The sequence below is a fragment of the Rattus norvegicus genome, chromosome 6 (genome assembly GCF_036323735.1).
Source record: "Rattus norvegicus strain BN/NHsdMcwi chromosome 6, GRCr8, whole genome shotgun sequence".
Taxonomy (NCBI): Eukaryota; Metazoa; Chordata; class Mammalia; order Rodentia; family Muridae; genus Rattus; species Rattus norvegicus.
The window spans coordinates 99455127-99476321 of record NC_086024.1 but is presented as its reverse complement, the minus strand read 5'-3'; the positions used below and the strand labels follow the sequence as shown (position 1 = coordinate 99476321).

Below are 21195 nucleotides of genomic sequence, written 5' to 3'. Positions count from 1 at the left end.
CCTGGACAGCTCCTTAATCCCATCTGTAGAGGGTGGATATGAAGCTGCCTCCTTGGCTCCCCAGAAGCTGCCAGTTAAAAATATTAGTGGTGAGGGCACCTCAGAAAGGGGAGGGGAGGAGAGCAGGGTGAGAAGCAGAGGCTGTGGCCCTGTTTGAGAGGAGAGGGGAATTGCCAGGGGCAACTTAAAGTTAGCAGTGATGAGGCTAAGGCAGCATTTTGATGCGGATCCTCTCCAGTAGGAAGTAAGGACAGCTCATTTAGTTTTGTCCTCATTAGCCCTTTCAGAACACTTGGCCAAATTTGCTGTTATTTAATGATCAGTCTTTGCGTTGTGCCAGTTTCCCCATCAATATTTCTGACCTATTGCTTGGAACATTCTAACTACTATGAGAGAATTTATAGCCAAACAAATTTTACAACCAAATTGCTTCAAGTATTTGTTTAAAGAATAAAAGCATGTGTGTAAAATGCCATAGGTATGCATTCCGCATAACACCTAGCATTGTTCACACACAGCAAGCATGAAATGACCATATATGCTTCGATGCATTAATCTTACCTATTGGCCAATGCAAAAAGGCCTAAATATATTGGCAATATCTCTAAAACCCCACTTAGAGAAATTTGGTCATGTAGGTGTAATTTAGTGTCGATGCTCACACAAGCTAGTTGTGTATTTCTCAGGACAATGCACCTCTGTTGTATAAGGTGCTTTTGTTAACAATCTACTTCGATGATGACTACTGAGCTATTCTTGGATATTAGGAAGGATGGGTGGTGCTAAGCCTCCTTGATTACAGAATAAGTAGACTCATGAATCATATTGCTTATTTTCTCATGGAGTATTTGTTAGGTGGCTGATGGGATCTTAATGTGCAGTAGGATAATTTGTGCATTGTGTCCAGCCACTGGAGATATATAGTTATGCTTTATTATCTGTTCATGAAAAGGAAAAAAAGCCTTATATATTTTCTGTAATATAGTGAGGCTAAATTATTTTTTATTCATTTATTTCCTCAGCAAAACTGAGACTTCATTGGAAAAGTAGGTAAGGCTACAGTGTCTTGCTTCCAGGAGCTAAGTCCTGTAGGGAAGTAACAATGTATCTCACAGGAAAATACAAAGTACAGAGCACGGGAGATGGAAACTTGTCCTCATGTGTAGACCCTGTTTATAGGTTCTTTTGCGTAAGCTACCTGTTTTTCGTGGTCTATGCAGACACACTGAACATTTTTAATGGGAAAAAGAATCAGGTAAGACTTTTGGGGGGACTTTTCCTTTGGTTATAGACAGACTATACTCACAACTACTTGGAGAGTGTGAACAGCTAGGAAGCCATTGTAATCAGGATTCTGGGTACTAATGGGAAGGAGGCCATTAGCATAAGGGATGCTCTGAAAGAAGAAAGAAAACCCAAAGAGAGGCTTTATAAGGAGAAGCAATAGCAAGAGGAGTGAAGTGGGCCTGAGGACCCGGTTGTGTCCTTGATCTAGGTGGTTACAAAGGTCCACATGTGGAAGATGTGACTAATCTGTGTTCTGCCATGTTTAAAAAAAAATCTAGGTTCCACGAATGTTCAAAGAATGGAATTTTAGAACAACCCACCTGTCTCCGCAGCTCCAACATGGAGGCCTCCACTTCACCACCCAACATGATATTTATCCAATTTGAAAACTTGAGGCTTTTGTGGCTTTTAAGTTAGAAGCTAAGCTGGAAAGGGAGATAGTTTGATGGCTCTCTGAACATGGGCTAGTTTTTCCCCCCCTCAGTGCTTTAGTAAAGGGGCTGGAAGTCACTGATTAAACACGTATTTACCTGTTTCTGTGTTCAATGGCCTGACCTTGTATCCAATACATGGAGAGACTGTCTCCACAGCCCATGTGTAGCTTTGAAGCTAGTTTGTGCTGGAAGGTTTCTGAATACAGTGATGATTTAATAATTTAGAGTACGAAAGTGGCAGTGGGACACTGTAAATGTTAGAACTGTATTATTCATGTTCCCTGGGCAGTGCGTACTCCAAGATTCACTAATTAGAAATGCCATTAGGCCACAAGCATATGTATCTAATTTTCTTGAGTTTAATTCATTGAAAATAAAAATCAATCCTGATTAGTGTTGATGTGTGCCCTAATGAATAACTTGTTATTCTCAGCATAAGTGGGGTGAACTGTATTTTCCCTTTTGTTTACAAAGCTATTAGCCAACGTATTTTCTGTAGTAGAAATGGCTGATTTTTTTGAAAGTAGGAACTGTAACAGACATAAAACCTTGCTGTTTCCCACTCCAGCCCAGTGAGGTCCTCACATTATCTCTTGACATGTATCACTTAAGGGATGTACCCTGTTTCTGGTTTGTGTACACTCTAGCTCCTGAGAGCTCTGCTTTGAGACTTGCTGTTCATGGGAGAGAACTCTGAGTTCTTTCAAGGATAGAAATGTCAGTGTTACCTGTGGGTTGTTTTTTTTTTTGTTGTTGAGTAGAGAGAGTAACTGTGTTCAGTCGCAACCATAACGTTGCTATGAATGCTGGATTGAATAGCTCTTGAAACGGAAGCTCTGCTCAAGCTTTGGCTTGTGTCAGCTTCACCTCCAGTATCTGTCCCCTTGTATTTACAATGAGAATCTAATGATGACTTAGGGAGATGGTGTGGGTCTCTAGAGATGCACAGAGCTCACAGTAAGTACAGCAAAGGCTGCCATCACTCTCATTCCTATCAGGTTTCTTGTGCTGATTCTATTACCTGTGATGTGCCTAACTCTTCTCTAATAGAATCTATGGTCTCCACCTAGAACGTAGTTATAAACATGGTGCGTGCTTATTATAAAAATCAGAACACACAACAAAAAAAGTTCCCAAGATTTTAAAACTTAACATTCTTTAAAAGAAAAACCACCATCAGTCCCATTGCCTCGATAACAGCTGCCCAGATGTTCACAACTGCCCAGATGTTCACAGTGGCCCAGAATCTACCAACAACCTGTAGTCACTATTCTAAGCATGGCTCCAAACCATTCACCCCCATGCCTCAGCAATGTGTCTGAAAAGTGCAGATGAAGAGGGTATTTGACCAACACGTGCCAATTAATAAAGATGAGGGTGTGATATAACAAGCTGTGAAGCAGATGCTGTGAGGAGAGCTCAGGGTGAGGAGAGGTATACAAGACAGAGATGAAGAGATAGTGTTTCTTCTGACACTAAGAAACAGCTAGAGATTTCTAAAGATAATCTACATTTTATTTTTATATTCATTTATTTTTGTGTGCATCTGTGTGTAAGAGTATTTGTGCAGGTACATGTGTGTATGTGTGAGGGGTGCAAACATGTATGGATGTAGTTGTGGAGTTCAGAAGATAGCCACTAGTATAATTCTCAGGAACTCCATTTACCTCTCTGGAGACAGGGAATCTCACTGGGCTAGAGCTCACCTATTAGAATGGACTGGCCAATGAGCGGCAAGGATCCTCCTTTATATACCCCTATATGTGTCCATATTCTCCCCTTCCCCAATGATGGAGTTATAACCCCATGGCATCATAACCAGCATTTTTCTGTAAGCCCTTGGAAGATGTGCTTCATCCAGGTTATTCAGGGGAATTCAGGTTTATGTGCTTACAAAGCAAACACTTTATTGATTAAAAAACACACACTAGTCTAATAACATGCAGTTTTTAATTCCCAGTTTTCTTTGGCTGCCTGACAATTGATACATCTGAGGATTATTTGCCTATGTAACCCCTTAGAAATGGATCTGAACTGATGAAACCAATACATTATTCAGCTAGTTTTTAAAATCAAATTATAAAGTCTATCACTGTGTAAGCAAATGTGGTATACTTTTATTAAAAGAAGGCAACACATATCGTGATGGATTAGAGGAAATAAAGAAAAGTGCATTTTCTTGGTGTAAAAGAAAAAGAAAACACAGAAGAGAGAAGCAATTTTTGGTACTTCATTTTGCTTTCTTTGATTTCTTAGCATTCTTGTTTTTAATTAAAATCCTTTTTCCACTTCTTTCTGACTCAGTCTTCCTTCCATCATTGACATGACATTAGTAAATGATAGGTTTGTTCCTTTCTTCTTACCTTTAGAAGGATCTTAGTGATATAGAGACCAGTGCCAATTACAAGGACTATTTTGGTGAAGTTGGTTTTTTATGATAAACACAAGATCAGCTCCAGGCTAGTGAAATCTCTCCAACCTTATGCTAACATTTGCAATGCGATGAGAATGACCTCTCCTCTGTCCCAGTTTCTCTTACGAGTTGACTGTTTGTTCAAATTGTTTTTCATCAGCTTGTATTACCTCATTGTATTCCTTTCTCAAAATTCCATACCTCTGAGAATTTTAAATACTTTTCAGTAGTTGGCACATAATACCCAGTATCTAATGAGATTCGCTTCTAAGACATAAATGGTACAGTGCAGAGCACAGCTAACATAGAACATGGACTACATATAGAATGTCTGGACCCCTCCTATTAATGGCTCTGAAAAGATGGTCCAAGGAAAGCAGAAACTTTTAGTAGTGAGGTGGGAGGAGAGCCATTCTGGCACCAGAGATTTCTGAAGAAGAGCCCTTGTGTTTTATTAAACAGGAACCACTACAATTGCTCTAACAAGCTGTACAGACAACCACACACACCGAGGAGTCTCATTCCTTCACCTCTGAAATACCATCAATAAAGGTGGGCTCCAGGGAATTTACTAGAAAGCAAATGATTGTTAAACCACAATTGCCAGAATTGTATTTCTTCATCAGTATTTCAGGTTAAGTCTGTCTAAAGTCAACGGTGACACCTAAGACTCAGACATGGAAAGTAATTAGAAAAAAATCAGGGTTGATTTTTGTTGGGAATAGGCACAAAGGAGTCCACAAAGAAAAGATTGTTAATAGGAACACAGTGAGTGCAGCTTGACCAAAGAACAAACAAGATGGAATGAATGCAGAGTGTATTTTGTCCAGAACCTTCCCTGGCTTCATTACTTTATCGGCTGCCATTAGCAACTGACTAGTGGAGGCTTCTGCAATTAATTACCTGAATATCGATTTTTCTCAGCTCTACAAATTATTCAATTCTGAAAAATAAACTACTGATCACATGCTTTGAATGGTTATGTTTGTCTACGTATCATTATTATTATATTATTTTTAAAATGTAACTTTTCAAAACTGTAGTTTGGGATAATTAAGATTAGTATTTAACTACAGGAAGTTGGGCGTATGCTTTGAACCTGATAATCTCTTGTTTGGCATATTTCAAGTACATGGGTGTTTGAGAATATGACATAATTATAATATTTTTCCTTCCCCCTTCTCTCTTCAAAGCCTCCCATAGACCATCCCCACCTCACTTCAAATTCATGGCCTGTTTTTTTCATTAATTGTTATTGCACACATAAATGTATATGTATACCCAAAGAAAAGCATGCATCCATGAAACATTCCTGCATCTAAGCTCAGAGAACAATGTGGAAGAGAGCATGGAAAGACGGTAAGAACTGGAGGAGCAGGGGTTTGCTGTGAGACCATGTGTCATAGTAAGGTCAGAAGCTACATCCAAAGTCTCACCAGCGTGACCGACCGCCCAAATGTCAACAGAACAAGGTTGATACCAATGGACATTCCAACCTTTACTCCATCAAAACACAGTAGATTGAGCAGTTCTTAAGTGAATACTGATATTTATCATTACTTATACTGGCATAATTCAATCTTTTCAAAATATTTGCATGAATCCTTTGAGAATTTCAAACACATTATTTTGATCATATTCTCTCCCAATTTCCTTCCTTAACTCCTCTGTATCTCTGTTTTGAAATCATGAAGCACTCACTGATGACTTTATGAGAAGAATGGGCTCTTTCAATTTTAAAGTATAAAACCATATTTAATGTTGAAAAGCTTTATTCACGAATCCACTCTGGTGCGATGACATGTAGAGCGAGAGGCTCTCTACCCTCCTGTCCCAGGTTCTCTTCAACTGGAAGCCACTGTGCTTTATTATGGTTTAAATTAGTATAGTTGCATAGCTAATCAAACTTAGTGGCTTTTAAAAAAGAACTACAATTTATTATGTCATGAAGCTGTGACTTATGGAGGGCTTGGGGGACGTGAATTATTTCTATTTCATTTGGTATTGACTGAAATGATTTGATTGGGCCTCAGAGAGTCACCCTTTAATTGGCTCCCCTGAACAGCTGCTGAGCCGATGCAGTCTCATGGGTGCTGTACATACATTCACAGCTCAGTGGCCTCATCTTTCGTATCTTGAAGATACTGAAAACCGATGATTGTATGTAATCTTAAATGTTGCCATATATGTATGTTCGTATCAATATCTAAAATTATTTGGTCCAAGATCGAGATTGTTGGCCAGGGTTCTTTATTCCTCTCCATGAAATGTATCTAGGTGACTTTAGCTTCCTCATGCAATGGCAACTAAATTTTCAGAGACGTTTAAACAATGAAGATCTGAAATCTCCTAGTTTTTCAAGGTCTAGATATTTTTGTACAGTTGCAGCCAGCACATGCCAATTGGGGTAGACAAGATTTAAGGGGAAAGGGACTCTGCCTCTGGATGACAGGGGTATCCAAGTATTTATCACCATCTTTACTCATTTATAATTTTCTTTACAGTAATCCTTTTGTAATGGCTAAGGGAAAAGTAAGACTTTACCTAAGACATTCACTAACATGTATGCCAAGATTATTAAGACAAAAAAATTTACAAAATTATCACTCATTTGCATTATGTCTAAAAGACTACTAAAATTGTATAAAAACACACTTCTGAAATTGTCACACCCCATCTTTGTCGTTATTAGTATGTGATTGACATCTATCTCTGCTCAGAGGGACAAACAGTGTGAAGCATCTCAACACAGCTGGGGATGGGGCCGTCTCCATCAGGAGCGTTTATGTTTGCTAAGTAGCAATGGGGCTTTCCAATTTGTTTATGTCAGTGTGACTAGGGCATATAGAACGTTTCTCGTTAAATATTTCACCACAATACCTGTCTTAGTAATATGTATTTTATATACACTGTTTTATCACCAAGAATGCATTTTTATATGAAAGAAATGTTTTGGAAAACTGTTTCTTGTTTGTTTGGTTTTTTACTTTTGGTACATATTTACTAGGAAAAATATTAAACACCTACTCCATCTGAGGTACTGTGTGCTCTTTGGGGGGAAATATAGAAATGAGCATAAAGGAGTGTTCATTTTGTAGGCTTGGCCTCCCTAGTGTGGAAGATGAATAATTAACGAATAATCACATAAGTATAAATTAGAGCAGAGAGAACGATGTTTCAGTCAGGGATCCTGAGAATACTCGTGCAAGAGAACATTCAGCCAGTGTGGGCAGGGAAGACTCCTGAGAGGAACGGAGTTTTAAGCAGAGACCTGAGGGAGGAGAAGACGCCAAGCCAATGGAAAATGCTTAGTGAGGTAGAAACGTTGAAGCACATGGTCATCTGCAGCAAGCAGCACATAGTAGGGTGTTGATTATTATTTATTCAGTCCCGTGACATGAATTTTGTGGGGAATTTAAGTCCTTTACATCTCACATAATTATTAAGTAATATCTTACTTCTGCCAGTTTGTGGCTGGTTCTTAGTTTTTCTAGTACCTTTCGCCTTGTGTAGTCTTCTTTATTGTGCTTGGGTGATTTTTTTTTTCTAAGAGGGGGTTTCTATTCCTTGTTTATTATTATTAGTCTACCATTGGTTTTGGCTTTGGCTACAGTGGGACTTAAGAAGAAGAATCTATTTGATTAAAGCAAGGCCTTTTGAAATGAGAGTGGTTTAAACACGGATCATAAAATGCACCAAGAAACAAGAGGATAAGGAAGAGAGAGAGGAGAGAAAACCTCCACTGCATTTATATCCATCCATTCCCCATAGTGAGTTTTGTGTCCTGTTGTACATCTTTCTGTATTGCCTACATCAAATGCTAATGTAGTTATTAATTTTGATCGTTCTGGTTTTTGTGTGTATGCTAGACATAACTGGTTTATGTATGGCATTTATTTGCTAGGGTGTTTTTAGTTTGTGTAGTTCCTCTTATTAATGAGTTTTAAATGTCCAGTACTTTCTTGGTGGTTAGCAGCTTTTCTATTTAAAGACTTGGTCTTCTCTTTTTCCGTTTCTTTTCTTTTCATTTCTCTTTTCTCAAGAACATGTTAGTGATAATTTTTTCAGCTTTGTTTGTCAGATGATATCTTTATCTCTGACCCCCAGCTTTGCTGAGAGCTTATTTTCTCCTAGCACAGTGGTTTGTAACCTTCAGAATGCTGTGACCCTTTAATACGTTTTCTCATGTTGTGGTGGCCCCCAAGCCATAAGATTATTTCATTGCTACTTCTTTGCTGTAATTTTGTTACTGTTATGAATTTGTAATGTAAATGCCTGAGATACAGGATATCTGATGTGTGATCCCTGTGGAGGTTGCTACCTACAGGTTGAGAAACATTGCCTAGCACATGTGATAATCTCATCCTAGGACTCCTTTCTGGCCTATGGTGTTTCTATTGAAAGCAAGTAATTGTAACATGTGTGTGCATATATGTATATGTGTATGTGTGTGCATATATGTCTATGTGCATTATGGGTATGCCTGTGTGTGTGTTGTGTTATGTGTGTGTGTTTCTCTCTTGCTTTCTCAAGAAACATCTCTTTGTATTGAACCTCTGAGAGTTGATTTTGGAATAGATTTTGTTGAATTGAATCAATCATGGTGACCCTTGAAACCAAGTATGGTGACATTGACATTCATGTACCAGTATTTTAGTTTCTTTTCTATTCTAGGACTGGGCATTTTTCTGTTACTGTCTTTTAGAGTGTGCTTTTTTTCCTCTAACAATCTTTAGACTCTCTTGAATGCCACACTACAAGTGTCTGCTCTTTTAACTTGTCCCAAAGCTGCTGCTGTGAACTTTTTTGTTCTTCAATATTTCTTCTTTCTTCTCTTTTGTGAATCTGCTAATTGTTTTTTCTACTAAAACTACTTACCCATTTTATAGTCCGTGCACCTTATGCTAGTGTTTAAGTTACTACAGTCCTCTCAGTCTTCTCTGCTAAAATATTGAGTTGTTTCTCTATGCTTCCTTGAAGTTTGTGCAATTTCCTTAAAGGCTTTAAAAAGATCCCATGGTTTGTGTAGACTGATTGATACGCAGTTTGTCATTGGCACTTTGTCTTGTCCATGGTTTGTGTAGATTGATTGATACGCAGTCTGTCATTGGCACTTTGTCTTGTCCATTATTGTTGGTTGAAGATGCGGCTTTTTCTTTGCCTGTCTCAGGAGTTTAGCAGCTGCCTTGTGAATGCAGCTACTTCTGCCGTGGAGGAGAACTTAAGTTCAGGTTAGCCACAAGTCCACACTGGTGCAGTTCAATCGCTCAAGGGTTGAGGTGAGCCCAGATACCTCATCCAAAGTTACTGATGTGTGGTCAGAAGCCATAGGATTATTCTGTCTCTTTCTGGACCCCAGGCTGAAGGGGCTGTTCATAAGCCAGCCATGCCACCATGTTACTGTATCCAAAGTCCAAACTCATCTGGAGCTTAACTCACTGCAACCTAGGGTCGTAGTCCATGCAGCTGCAGTCTGTGGGTGGTATATTCTTGCTTTGCAATTCCTTCAGCTACCCAGAGGTAATGTCCAGAATACAGATGTTTACCACTGGTGACTCAGGTCTCTGTCTGGCAGCAGGACAGGTCAAGAAGTGGGCATTGACCTTGGTGTAGAAACTTAAGATTTGATGGCTAACTACACATAAATAAAAGGCAGTCCTATGATATTGACTGACAAATTTTAAAAACTGGTAACTACTATAGAACATAATTAGGGCACAGTGTCATTAATGTATAGTAGTTATTCATTATTTCTTTAAAAAACATTCTCTCTGCTTGTTCCTTTTCTGAAAACATATATTTACATATCACAGATGATTATTCGCTATTAATTTGTTCATATTGTTGCTGTTCCTGTTCTTAAGCACAACAGTGCTGGACAGGGAATTACGTCTGTGATTACTTTTATTTGGGTTGTGTTTTGCTTTTAAATAGGATTATTCAAAGTTTTAAGAACCCAATTTAGAAATATTTCTACCCATTTTTAATTAAAAACCATCTATTTTTAAAAAAATCATCCTGCTCTGGAATTCAAGTCCCTAAATAATAACAGAAAAAAAGTAAAAACTACAGAGGTTTTAATATATATATTTATAATAACAGCCTATATTGTGGAATTACAACATGTTACATTCAGAGGAGAACACCTGATTTCAGAGAAATAAATGACCCTCTACCCCCACCAAAAATATAGATATAGACAGGATCCCAAGTTGCTTTGCTAGCTGGATTTTACATTATTTATATCCAACAGAATTTGGCTGTGAAACTTCAAAGGCAAATAGCTCATGTTTTCTCTCAAGAAGTTTTTTTTTTCTTTCAAGTGCTTGAAAGATGATGGATAGAAGTGATCCCTGCCGATCACATGTGTTGGTGAGAAGCTTCTAGACGTACGTGCTACATGTTTATTGAAAATCAGAGTACAGTGCCACCCCATTTTCAACAGTGTTTCCTGCTCATTAGAAAGTGCTGGAGAGAAGGTGATGTTGGATAAAACTGTGGATGCAAGTTCAGTTAGGGTTTGAACCTAGTGGCCTTGACAAAGTTTCCCCCCAGTAGGTCCTTGTTAGACTGACCGGATCCAGAGAGAGAAGAGCTAGCATAGTCTAGGTTCAGACCTAGGCAGCACTCATTTCCCTTCATAGCCCCCTGTAGACAAATCACAACATCACAAAGTGATGGGCTCAAAACATGTCTACATCTTTCTGTACTGACACAAGCATAATGACTCCATCACTCTGACGGTTTTATTTCAGCTTTTAGTTTCATCCCTGCTTATCTACACAGAGTTCTGAAAGTGGAGAACTTTAATCTGTCCCCATTCCTGTATTTCTGATGTTCTGTCAAAAATATTTATAACCAAAGAGATACTCCAAAAGCTGAAGGAGTAAGTTGGGAGAGGAGTGTGCACTTCTAAATGAGATTTGATTAGGTTTCCCTTGGGAGGGTGGAGTCGGGAGAACAAAAGGCCAGAAATGCTGGGGGGCTGGTGGGATGGCAGAGTGAGTAAGGTGCTTGCTGGTGACCTGAGTTTTATCCCAGAGCCAATGGAAGGGTAAGAGAAGAGAACTAATGCCACAAAGTTGTTCTCTGACATGGTTGTGTGTATGTGCGCACACACGCACATGCACACACATACACACACAAATGCATACACACACACATGCATACACACATGCATATGCACATGCAATGCACACACACACACACATACATACACACACACATTAAGGCACACACACCATAATATAATAAGTAAATATAATAGGGCTAGAAATTTTGGCAAATTTTTAACTTTGTGCTATTTGATTCTTTATGAAATATTAAGTCATCTTTATGGATTTCCATATTATTTAGCATGGGGATGCTTACTGTTGTCCTATGATAGCCTTTCTAGAGGGCACACCAGGCACCAAGCAGGGCTTCCTTCATATGTGTTAACCTCTGGAAGTTAGTCAAGATATTTCTGTAACAGTATTTACTGATATAGTCAGTGTAATTTTTTTCACTTGAGATATCTATTTTATTTCTATCATTTCTTTTATTTCAGCTCTTCTTTATGCAACTATTTTTGGAAATGTTACCACAATTTTCCAGCAAATGTATGCCAACACCAACCGTTACCATGAGATGCTGAACAATGTTCGAGATTTCCTGAAATTATATCAGGTCCCGAAAGGCCTTAGTGAACGAGTCATGGATTACATTGTGTCAACGTGGTCAATGTCAAAAGGCATCGACACAGAGAAGGTAGAGTTGTTTATTATTATTATTCTTGTTGTCGTTATTGTTATTATTATTATTATTATTATTATTGTTGTTGTTGTTAAGCAGGATATTTAGATGTATGTACATTTTCCATTCACAGTTCCCTTGCGCGATTGCTTTATAAATGTTACTATAAGTTTTGTAAGTGACAAGTCACTCAATCACATTTATTGAGTGCTAAGAAGGTACAGAGCATCCAGCCATTAACAATCAATTAGTACCAGTCATGATATTCAATTGAGAAAATTCAGTTTCTGAAAACAGCTCATTACTCCATTCCCCTGTGATACTCTCCTTATCACTTAGTAATTTTCTGTTAAACTCTCTGAGAACTATTCTTAATTTTTTCCTTTGACTTGCTGTCCAGTTAAAAATTCCCGGGGGCTGGGGAGAAGGCTCAGCGGTTGAGGGAGCTTTCTGCCTTTGTTACCGTCTGGAATTAAGTTCCTAGCGTCTATGTCTGGCAGCTCACAGTTGCCTGAAACTCCTGCTCCAGGGGATCACAACCCTCTTCTGACCTCTGTGGGTATCTACATACACATGTGCATGTGCGCGCATGTACACACACACACACACACACACACACACACACACACACACACACACAGACGCACACACACAAAGTCATACGCACAGATTTTAAGAGGACTGCCTTATCTGGCATCAGTGAGAGGGGAGGTGCTTGGTCTTGTGGAAGCTTGTTGGCCCAGTATAGGGGGTTGATAGAGGGGTAAGGCGGAAGTGGGTGGGTGGGTGGGGGAGCACCCTCTTAGAGGCAAAGGGGAGGGGATGGAATGGGGGTTTGTGGAGGGGAGACCAGGAATGGGGACAATATTTGAAATGTAAATAAATAAAATAACAATTTTAAAATGTATATTTTTAAAGAGGTAAAAAATCCAATGAAACTTCCCTGTTATAAGTGAAAAATTTATATTCTATCATATTTCCTTCATAACTTTTCTCTATCACATGCATAAGTAATTTTTACTCTTCCCTTGGTTTTTCATACAAGCAATAGAGACATACCTCTTCCAGTTATTTTCATGTCTCACTTGTTGTTGTTGTTGAATGGGAACTGTTCTCTCCACCCCCCACCCCATCTTATCCTTGGGCAAAAAAACCCAAAGTTCTCCATTAAAAGCAAATTAAAGTCTCCCCACTATCCTATACCACTTGATTCACATAAAATATAAGGAATGTCAACTAGAGCTGGCACACAGGAAGTGAAAGCTAATCCTGAGTTCGAAGCATCAGTGAAGACTGTTTTTGGTAGAGCACTAACTTCTGACACCTGATGGTCAAATTGCAACATACTCACTTTGCCGTTTCTAGGTGGTTTGTCTTTTTGACATGTATATGCATGTTTTCCTGTGTGTGTGTGTGTGTGTGTGTGTGTGTGTGTGTGTATGTGTGTGTGTGTGTATGTGTGTGTGTGTGCGTGTGTGTATGTGTGTGTATGTGTGTGTGTGTATGTGTGTGTGTGTATGTGTGTGTATGTGTGTATGTGTGTGTGTGTATGTGTGTGTATGTGTGTATGTGTGTGTGTATGTGTGTGTGTGTATGTGTGTGTGTATGTGTGTGTGTATGTGTGTGTGTGTGTGTGTGTGTGTGTGTGTGTGTGAAGAACTACTCTATACTACTCTATAAGTGGGGAAGGTACACATGATCAAAGTAGGTATTTCGATAGTGGAAGTTCAACAGGTAGCAAGTGGGTTTCAAGGCAGAGCAGGGATTGTGAGGCCCAGATGATTGAGGGCAGGTGTGAAGAGTGACAATGACATGTAAGGGAAGATGTGTGTGATGCTCAAGCACTCCTGTGCTTACTGTTGCACTCTTCACAATAGTCAAGTAAACATTTAGTTAAAAAAAAAAAAAGAAATCCTGTCATGTGTAACCAAATGGGTGGGGCAAGAGAACATTACGTTAAATGGGATTAGACTTGGAAGGACCCAGAATGAGAACTCATGTTGTCTCCCATTCAGAGAACTCAGAAGGGCAACTTGCATGTAGAATCAAGGGAGAGGAGTGGAGGAGTAAGTCAGAAGGAGGTTGGCTAAAGGTACTGAATCACACTAGAGTTGCTGTTGAGAACTAGGGAAAGCAGATTACGCTGATGTGACAAATACAAAAGCTTTACTGTGCATGTGTGAAACATGCTAAGACTATTGATTCCTTTTGGCCACTGGAGAAATCCCCAGTCAGATCAGATGCATGTTAGCTAGGGTGATGGTGTGTGTGATGAGAAGAAGACGCAAGCCAGATTCTGGGCATGGAGAGGGTATGTGCAGATTCCTAGTCATTACATCCGCAGTGAGACCATGCTTAAAAATGCTTCTTAGACTACATGCCATATGTTACCAAACAAGAAGAAAACAAAAATTTGTATCCACTTCTGTGATGTTAGTGAAAAATCTAACAATAGCACAGAAGCCCCAGAGGCGTGTTGGTCATCTTGTTAGCTAGTAAATAGTAAGTAAAACACATAATATTAAAATGTGAGCAAAATAAAACAAAACATTTAAAATACAAAGGCAATGCTTTAAGATGTTCACAAAAAGCAATTGGAAAAATGGCTCAGAGTTTAAGTGCAGGTTCAGCTCTTGGCAAGAACCCTATTTTAGTTCCCAGCTCCCTAATAGTGAGTTACAACCATTTGTACCTATAGCTGTACGACAGTGGTTCTCAACCTTCCTAATGGTGCAAGCCTTTAATATGGTTCCTTATGCTGTGGTGACCCCCAACCAAAAATATTTTCATTGCTACTTCATAAGTGGAATTTTGTTATGTTTATGAATTGTAATGTAAATATGTGTATTTTCTGATGTTCTTAGGCAATGCCTTCCCCTCAAAGAAGTCATGATCCACAGATTGAGAGTTACGGCTCTAGAGGGATCTGATACTCTCTTCTTGCCTCTGTGGAGCTCCCCTCTACTACGTGTGCATGTGTGTGTGCATCTGCATGCATGCATGCACACACACATACACACACACAGAGACACATGAAAGAGAGACACATACATATACATTAATAAAACAAGAAAAATTGAAACATTTTGAGTAGAAATGAAGCATCACAGCAAAACTGCAAAATCAGTTTTTATAATTTGTAAAATATTTTTATAAACCAGTAAGTGTAAAATATGCTGGCAACTAAGTGAACCAAAGGCATAATTAAGGCCATTTAGACATTGAAAAATGTCACAAGGCATTACGCTCACTGAGTAAATTAGCAGTTGCAGATTCTTCTCCAATAACCATGACTTCACCAGCACTGAGCGTTAGCTAGGTTTTCAGTACCAGGCATGATTTTACCCTTGTTGAGTGGGTCTTGAGTCCAGTTAGAGAGCTGTTGGTTACCCCCAGGTATCCATACCACTAATGTACCCTTAGGGTTACGCTCCCATGCTGATTGCTGATGGTTCACAAGCATTGTAGCTGGTGGGATTGTTGGCTGCCTTCCTCCTTTGGAAGCTTTCATAGCACCTTCTGATTCCATGGAAGCTAGTCCACTGAGCGGGAGCATTCGTGTTACCAACCTGACTATCTAAATGTGAGCTAAACAATGAGGAAACCAATGATCATGCTAAACTGGGTAGGATTTAAGCCATAAGGCTTTAGCTTTATACAAGGAACTGCAGACAGCTAGGGAAAGCTGAGAACAGGAGAGGTGCTCTTCCCTAGAGAAGAACACACCATTTGTTTGTCTGGTGCCAATCAGTCCTGAAAGTATGTAAGATTATATGGACTAAACAGGTTATATTTATGTGCACATAAATATGCATGCAATAGCAATTAGTTAAAAAACAGGCCATTGAAAGGGAGCGGGAAGGGTATATGGGAGGGTTTGGGTGGAGGAAAGAGAAAGGAGAAATATTGTTACTAAATTATAATTTCAAAAAGTATAATCTAGAGAAAGGTGTATCACTAGTAAACATTAAACAAAGCTCACTTTCCTCTACAACAGAGTAGAAAAAAATCAAGTCATTAAGAAGACATTTTTAGGCGGATAAAAAATGCCCCATTGTAGCAAGGAATGTATTGCCTAGTGCTGGCTGTACGGTGTAATTCTGCAAACTGTGTGAATGGGCTGAGTGTTTTCTAAAGTGACTTGAATGAGACAACATGCACTGGAGCCGGTATTAGAGCTGAGCTCTGTAGTTTTCTCCTTGTTTTGTCTTTTGTCATTGCAGTAATACCAGCCTATGTTGTGACTTAGACATAGTCTAACAGCACTCAAGTGTCCCAGCTCCTCACAGAGCTGTTCTCTCAACTATATGCTGTTCTCTGCTTTGCAGGCCCAGTGGATCTCTCCAAGAATTAGGCTCCTAGTTAGCTTTTAAAAATATATTCTACCGACATCCCCCAATTCATTTCATGGCAGCTGCACCTTCCCCTGTCTTAGGACAACCCTCATTAAACCCTGTCTACCTTCACTTCCCGTCACCTCTGTTGCCATTACTGTATCTAAGCCATCATCTTGCCCTATAGGAATTACTGTGCCAGTTGACTTGATAGCTCTGTGACCTATGTAGGATGCTCTCAGCATAGGAACAAAGAACCTATGTGGCTTTTCTATTTGTTGGTCTTTACTCTTTTCAATATATTTAGGGCATCATTTGTGATCTCTGCTACAAGCACTTACAGTGGAATTGATTGAAATTATTAAAATATAGCTGTGGAGTGATAAAATGAAAAGCAGTAATTATATCGATTGAGTAATTGCACAGTCTTGGATGTACTCAGGGTGCACAATAAAAAAAGAGTATCAGAATTTTTAACAGTTACTCTCTTTACCTCAATGTTTGGTTCCTACATTCCTTAGTATGTGGAGTATGTTGTCTTAGCATATATTTCTTATTGCATAGTTCACTTATGTTTTCCTTTAAATATTTTTCTTAACAGATATTATTAGGAAATTTACACAAGCACATACCAAAACAAGGAAAATAAATGAAGCTCGGTATCTTTTAAATGTCTCTTTCTCTGTTTGTTCTAAAACAGCTATTTTTTCAGCTCTGTCTACAATGGAATTTAATGATGCATTGCAGCTAATTAAAGAAAAATCTTTGCTCCAATTATTGTGATTTCCTTCTAGCTCCTCCACATATTTAGTTTATAGATTTTTGAATTTAACATTAACACACAAGCAAATTAATCACAGTGATTTAACTCAGCCTTAACCAGCTCTGTTTAGCGCAATCACTGTATTCATGTGGGGATTAGAACATTTTTTTTATCAGAGAAGTTTGTTTTAGGTAATTTTTTTTTGCATTGGGCAGTGCCTAGATTAATTTTATCTACTAGACAATATTTTATTGACTACTAATCACTACAGGTACTTTATAATTTTTTATTTTAATAACAAAATCCATCTTCTGCTCTTTGCCACTGGCTAACATTCTGTACTTAAAAGATGGAGAAATGGGTTGGAATGGGAGGATTTAAAACAAAAGAAGATTATGGGGGACGATAGAAGGGATGATGACTAAAGCTCATAAAATTTATCCTGACATTTGAAATAACTTTTCAGGAAAACAATTCAAACGACATAAGTGGGTTAGAACTATATTTTCAGTTGGCAGGACCACACAGAAATGTACAACTTATAATGTTTTATAGAGCAGGTACCTCTCATTACCCTAGAGTGTCCATGGCCTCCTTTGCAGGTTAGATCCTAAACTCTTATGACTTGTATTTACAATTTTTACTATCTTTCCAGCCCTCACACTAATTGGAATAACTAATAGGAATTCTCAGCTCATACATTTGAATATTATATAGCCATTACACCTCTATGTGTGTGTGTGTGTGTGTGTGTATGTGTGTATACATACATACATACATATATATATATATATATATATATATATATATATATATATATATATATATATACACACACACACACACATACACACACACACCAGAGAAAAGCTACAAAGGATTAACGAGACCACAGCAGAGTCTAAGAAAGTCAACAAGGCCTTAATGGCTGCCTAGACAGAGGTTGATGCAGATGAAAAGGAAGAAATGCAAGGTCAAAGGGTTTATCCTTCCAGCAGCACAGACTGTAGCTTCAGACAGAAGATGCACAACCAGATCTAGCTGGTCTGATGGATGTAGTTATGGATGGCAATTTCTGTAGGCCGTGTCGGCAGTGGCAAAGACCCAGATCTCCTGGAACACTCAGGACACCTCCTACTGTTAGGTGCATGATGCTTTCTTGGGATGGTCAGGTGACAGGTCCATAGGAGCTGTTGTGAGGTCAGTGTTATTGTCATCTCCATTGGGTCCAGATGGGAGTATTGAATGTGCCTTCAGTCTGGTGTCTATTTCTGCTTTTTTTTGATTGCATTATCTTTGCTCCATGACAGCCATACTTGGCAATGACACCCTCATACCTGGCAGAAAATATTGTACTATAGTGTCCATCATAAAGAGAGCTGATTAGAGTGCTGAATTTATCCTATAAATATATCACAGGGATATAACCTGGCTCGGGCTGTAGATTTGGTACAAGTATTTATATCTTTGGTTTGATAGAGGTAACAACCACCCCAATACACTTCATATTGATCAGATCAACAACTGTGATCACTCTCTGACTGGATGTTTCGAAGAAATAGCATCAAAGGGCAGCATATGTGCTCAAAGGTGAACAAGGTGGTATACAATTCTGACCATATTACCATGTGACAGACAGGTAAAGGAAATCTAAATCTTCTATTTGGTTAAGAGGAGAGTTGGGAGGGGTTGGGGATTTAGCTCAGTGGTAGAGTGCTTGCCTAGCAAGCATAAGGCCCTGGGTTCGGTCCCCAGCTCCGAAAAAAAGAAAAAAAAAAGAGGAGAGTTGGGAAGAAGGGTAGAGGGTAGATTCAGAAAACTGAATCAATTTGAAAAACAGATCTCTCTGCTTCAGAAAAAAGTTTGTTTCTGCAAATAAAGGATTTAGATAGGCACAGCAGAACACAAACTCAATGAAGTCTCAGGTCCTGCACACACACTGCTCTTGCTGCCTCTCCACTCTCCAGTCCTTGTTATCTCTACTGAATGAATTTAGGTGGGGCACACAGGCATAGAGTAGAAAAAAAGGCTGTGTATTATAGGATAGCTCGAGGCACTGCCAAAGATATGAGAAAACTTATTGTATAGGAAAGTATCTTTATCGGGTGAGACTGGCCAACAGCGGAGGAAACACTGTGCTCACCTACAGGTTTAGGTTGGCATGATGATATTTTTTAAGGATCAAATAGCTTCCGAAGAGGTTTTTTTTCCTGTGCAAGGTGATTGACAGGACTATTTGGATTGACTTTTAAGGAAGAAACAATGGTGTGTCTTGTCTTTCTTCCTTTGTTAGAAAGCCTCCAGCTAGATAGTAATCTTATCATTGTCCTAGAAGTTCAGAAAGTCATGTTTCTATTCAGGGACTCAGATATCATTCTTTTCATCAGTTTCTGCTTTTACAAGCTGATAGAGAGGTGGGAGGAAGAGACCAGGAGGAAGGGAGGGAGTGATAGTCAGAAAGGAGAGGGAGAGGAAAGGGGGAAGGAAGATAGAGATGATAGGTAGGTAGATAGATAGACAGACAGACAGTCATGCAGATGAGGATAGATAATATGTCAGAGAGATGAGAGAGAGAGAGAGAGAGAGAGAGAGAGAGAGAGAGAGAGAGAGAGAGAGAGAGAGAGAGATCCTCAATGCTTGGAACCTGGTCCTGTGTGAACAGTTTCCTAATACTGACTCTTGAGAGCACATTAGTACATCATAATATCTGTACCATTTGGCATTCTGCTATTTGTCACACCAGTTTCAAGGACAATCATTTAAAAGGTTCTATATAAAACTTACAGAAAAAATTCTATACTAATTTAACACTTGTTTTCAGCAATATTTCTCTCTGTCTCTCTGTCTCTCTGTCTCTCTCTCTCTCTCTCTGTGTGTGTGTGTGTGTATACGTGAGTGCACATACATGTGGAGGCCTAAGCTTTATGTTAAGAACTAACCTTAGCTGCTCTTCCACCTTCCTTACCACCTCTCAGTCACATCCAGAGCTCTCTAGTGTGGATGTGGATTCCTTCTTCCTTTGTTAGATTACAGGCCTTCTCTACACATCCAGTATTTTCCGTGGGTATTGAGAATCTGGCCTCTGGTCCTCACACTTGCTAGCTAAGCACTTTCACTTACTGAGCCATCTCCCCAGCTTTATTCTCAGGATTCTTTTTTGTTAATGTAGTTATAAGTGTAGTTTCACAATGAAAGTAACTAGCCTATTCAAGATGATAAAAGAAATACTCACTTAAAAATGCTATGAATTTGTAGATTTTCTGATGGATCCAAGGGAGTCTAGCATGGAATATTATCTCTATAGGCTAATGTTACCTGCTTTTGCACAAGAGATATTATGCCCATTCAACTGCTTAAAATAAGTACATTAATTAATTGTTAATTGATTAATTAATTTGTTAATTAACAAATATGCATTTCACCCTTTTATATATAGAAAAGTCTAAATTTTATGTTTTTACCTAAACATGGTAAAGGAACTTCAATCATATCCTCCACATGTGTTTCTCAGTTGTCACCTCCTGAAGTGACAGAAAGTGAGAATTTGGACTTGTGATTGTCGTTCCTCTTTTTTAGCTAGCTTTTATTCTTATCTAAGAAGGTAACTTTTATATGAAGCAGAAGTTAAGGGCACATTGGAGGTAAATATAAACATAATACATTATATTTACATATTATAATGTCACAATAAAATCATTATTTTTATAATTAAAACACATTAATAAAAATGCTGGAAAAAATAAGAAACCAGAATGGTTTTAGTAAACACACAATAGAATTTTTATAAACAAATAGGAATGTCAATACTTTCTGTAATAATAATTTAGGATACTCAAGTGTGAATTTTAGTTTCTCATGGTTTTTGTATAGTTCGAGAATTCTTCAATGCATTCTTTATAGTACTGTTGGCTGATATTATTACTTAAGCTTTGTACATGTCCTCTAATAGATAATGCTGTTTTTCTATGCTAATGTTAAGAAAGAAGCATATTATAGCTGAGTTAAATCCAAATGACTCAAACATCTCTCTGGAAGTAATACTAAATAGAATCTTTTTATTTTTCCTGTATCATGTTGACATTAGTGCAACAGTTCTGGCTAGTTTGTACTTCATCTTCTCACCACTTGGCCCTTTGCTTCTGAGGAAGGTCAGAAGGAATCATTTGAGAAAGGAACAGATGGAGTGGTCCACATGATGCCATGATGACTTAGTAACTTGGCTTCATCTAG

General features: G+C 38.6%; 1 protein-coding gene across 2 annotated transcripts in view; it reads left to right on the top strand.

Moving 5' to 3' along the window:
• Kcnh5 (potassium voltage-gated channel subfamily H member 5) overlaps positions 1-21195 on the top strand; it is a 292910-nt gene that overhangs the window by 167535 nt on the left and 104180 nt on the right. For both annotated transcript variants that reach the window (XM_039111744.2, NM_133610.2), the window contains 1 exon segment: positions 11684-11883. In XM_039111744.2, coding sequence (XP_038967672.1) covers positions 11684-11883 — 200 coding nt within the window.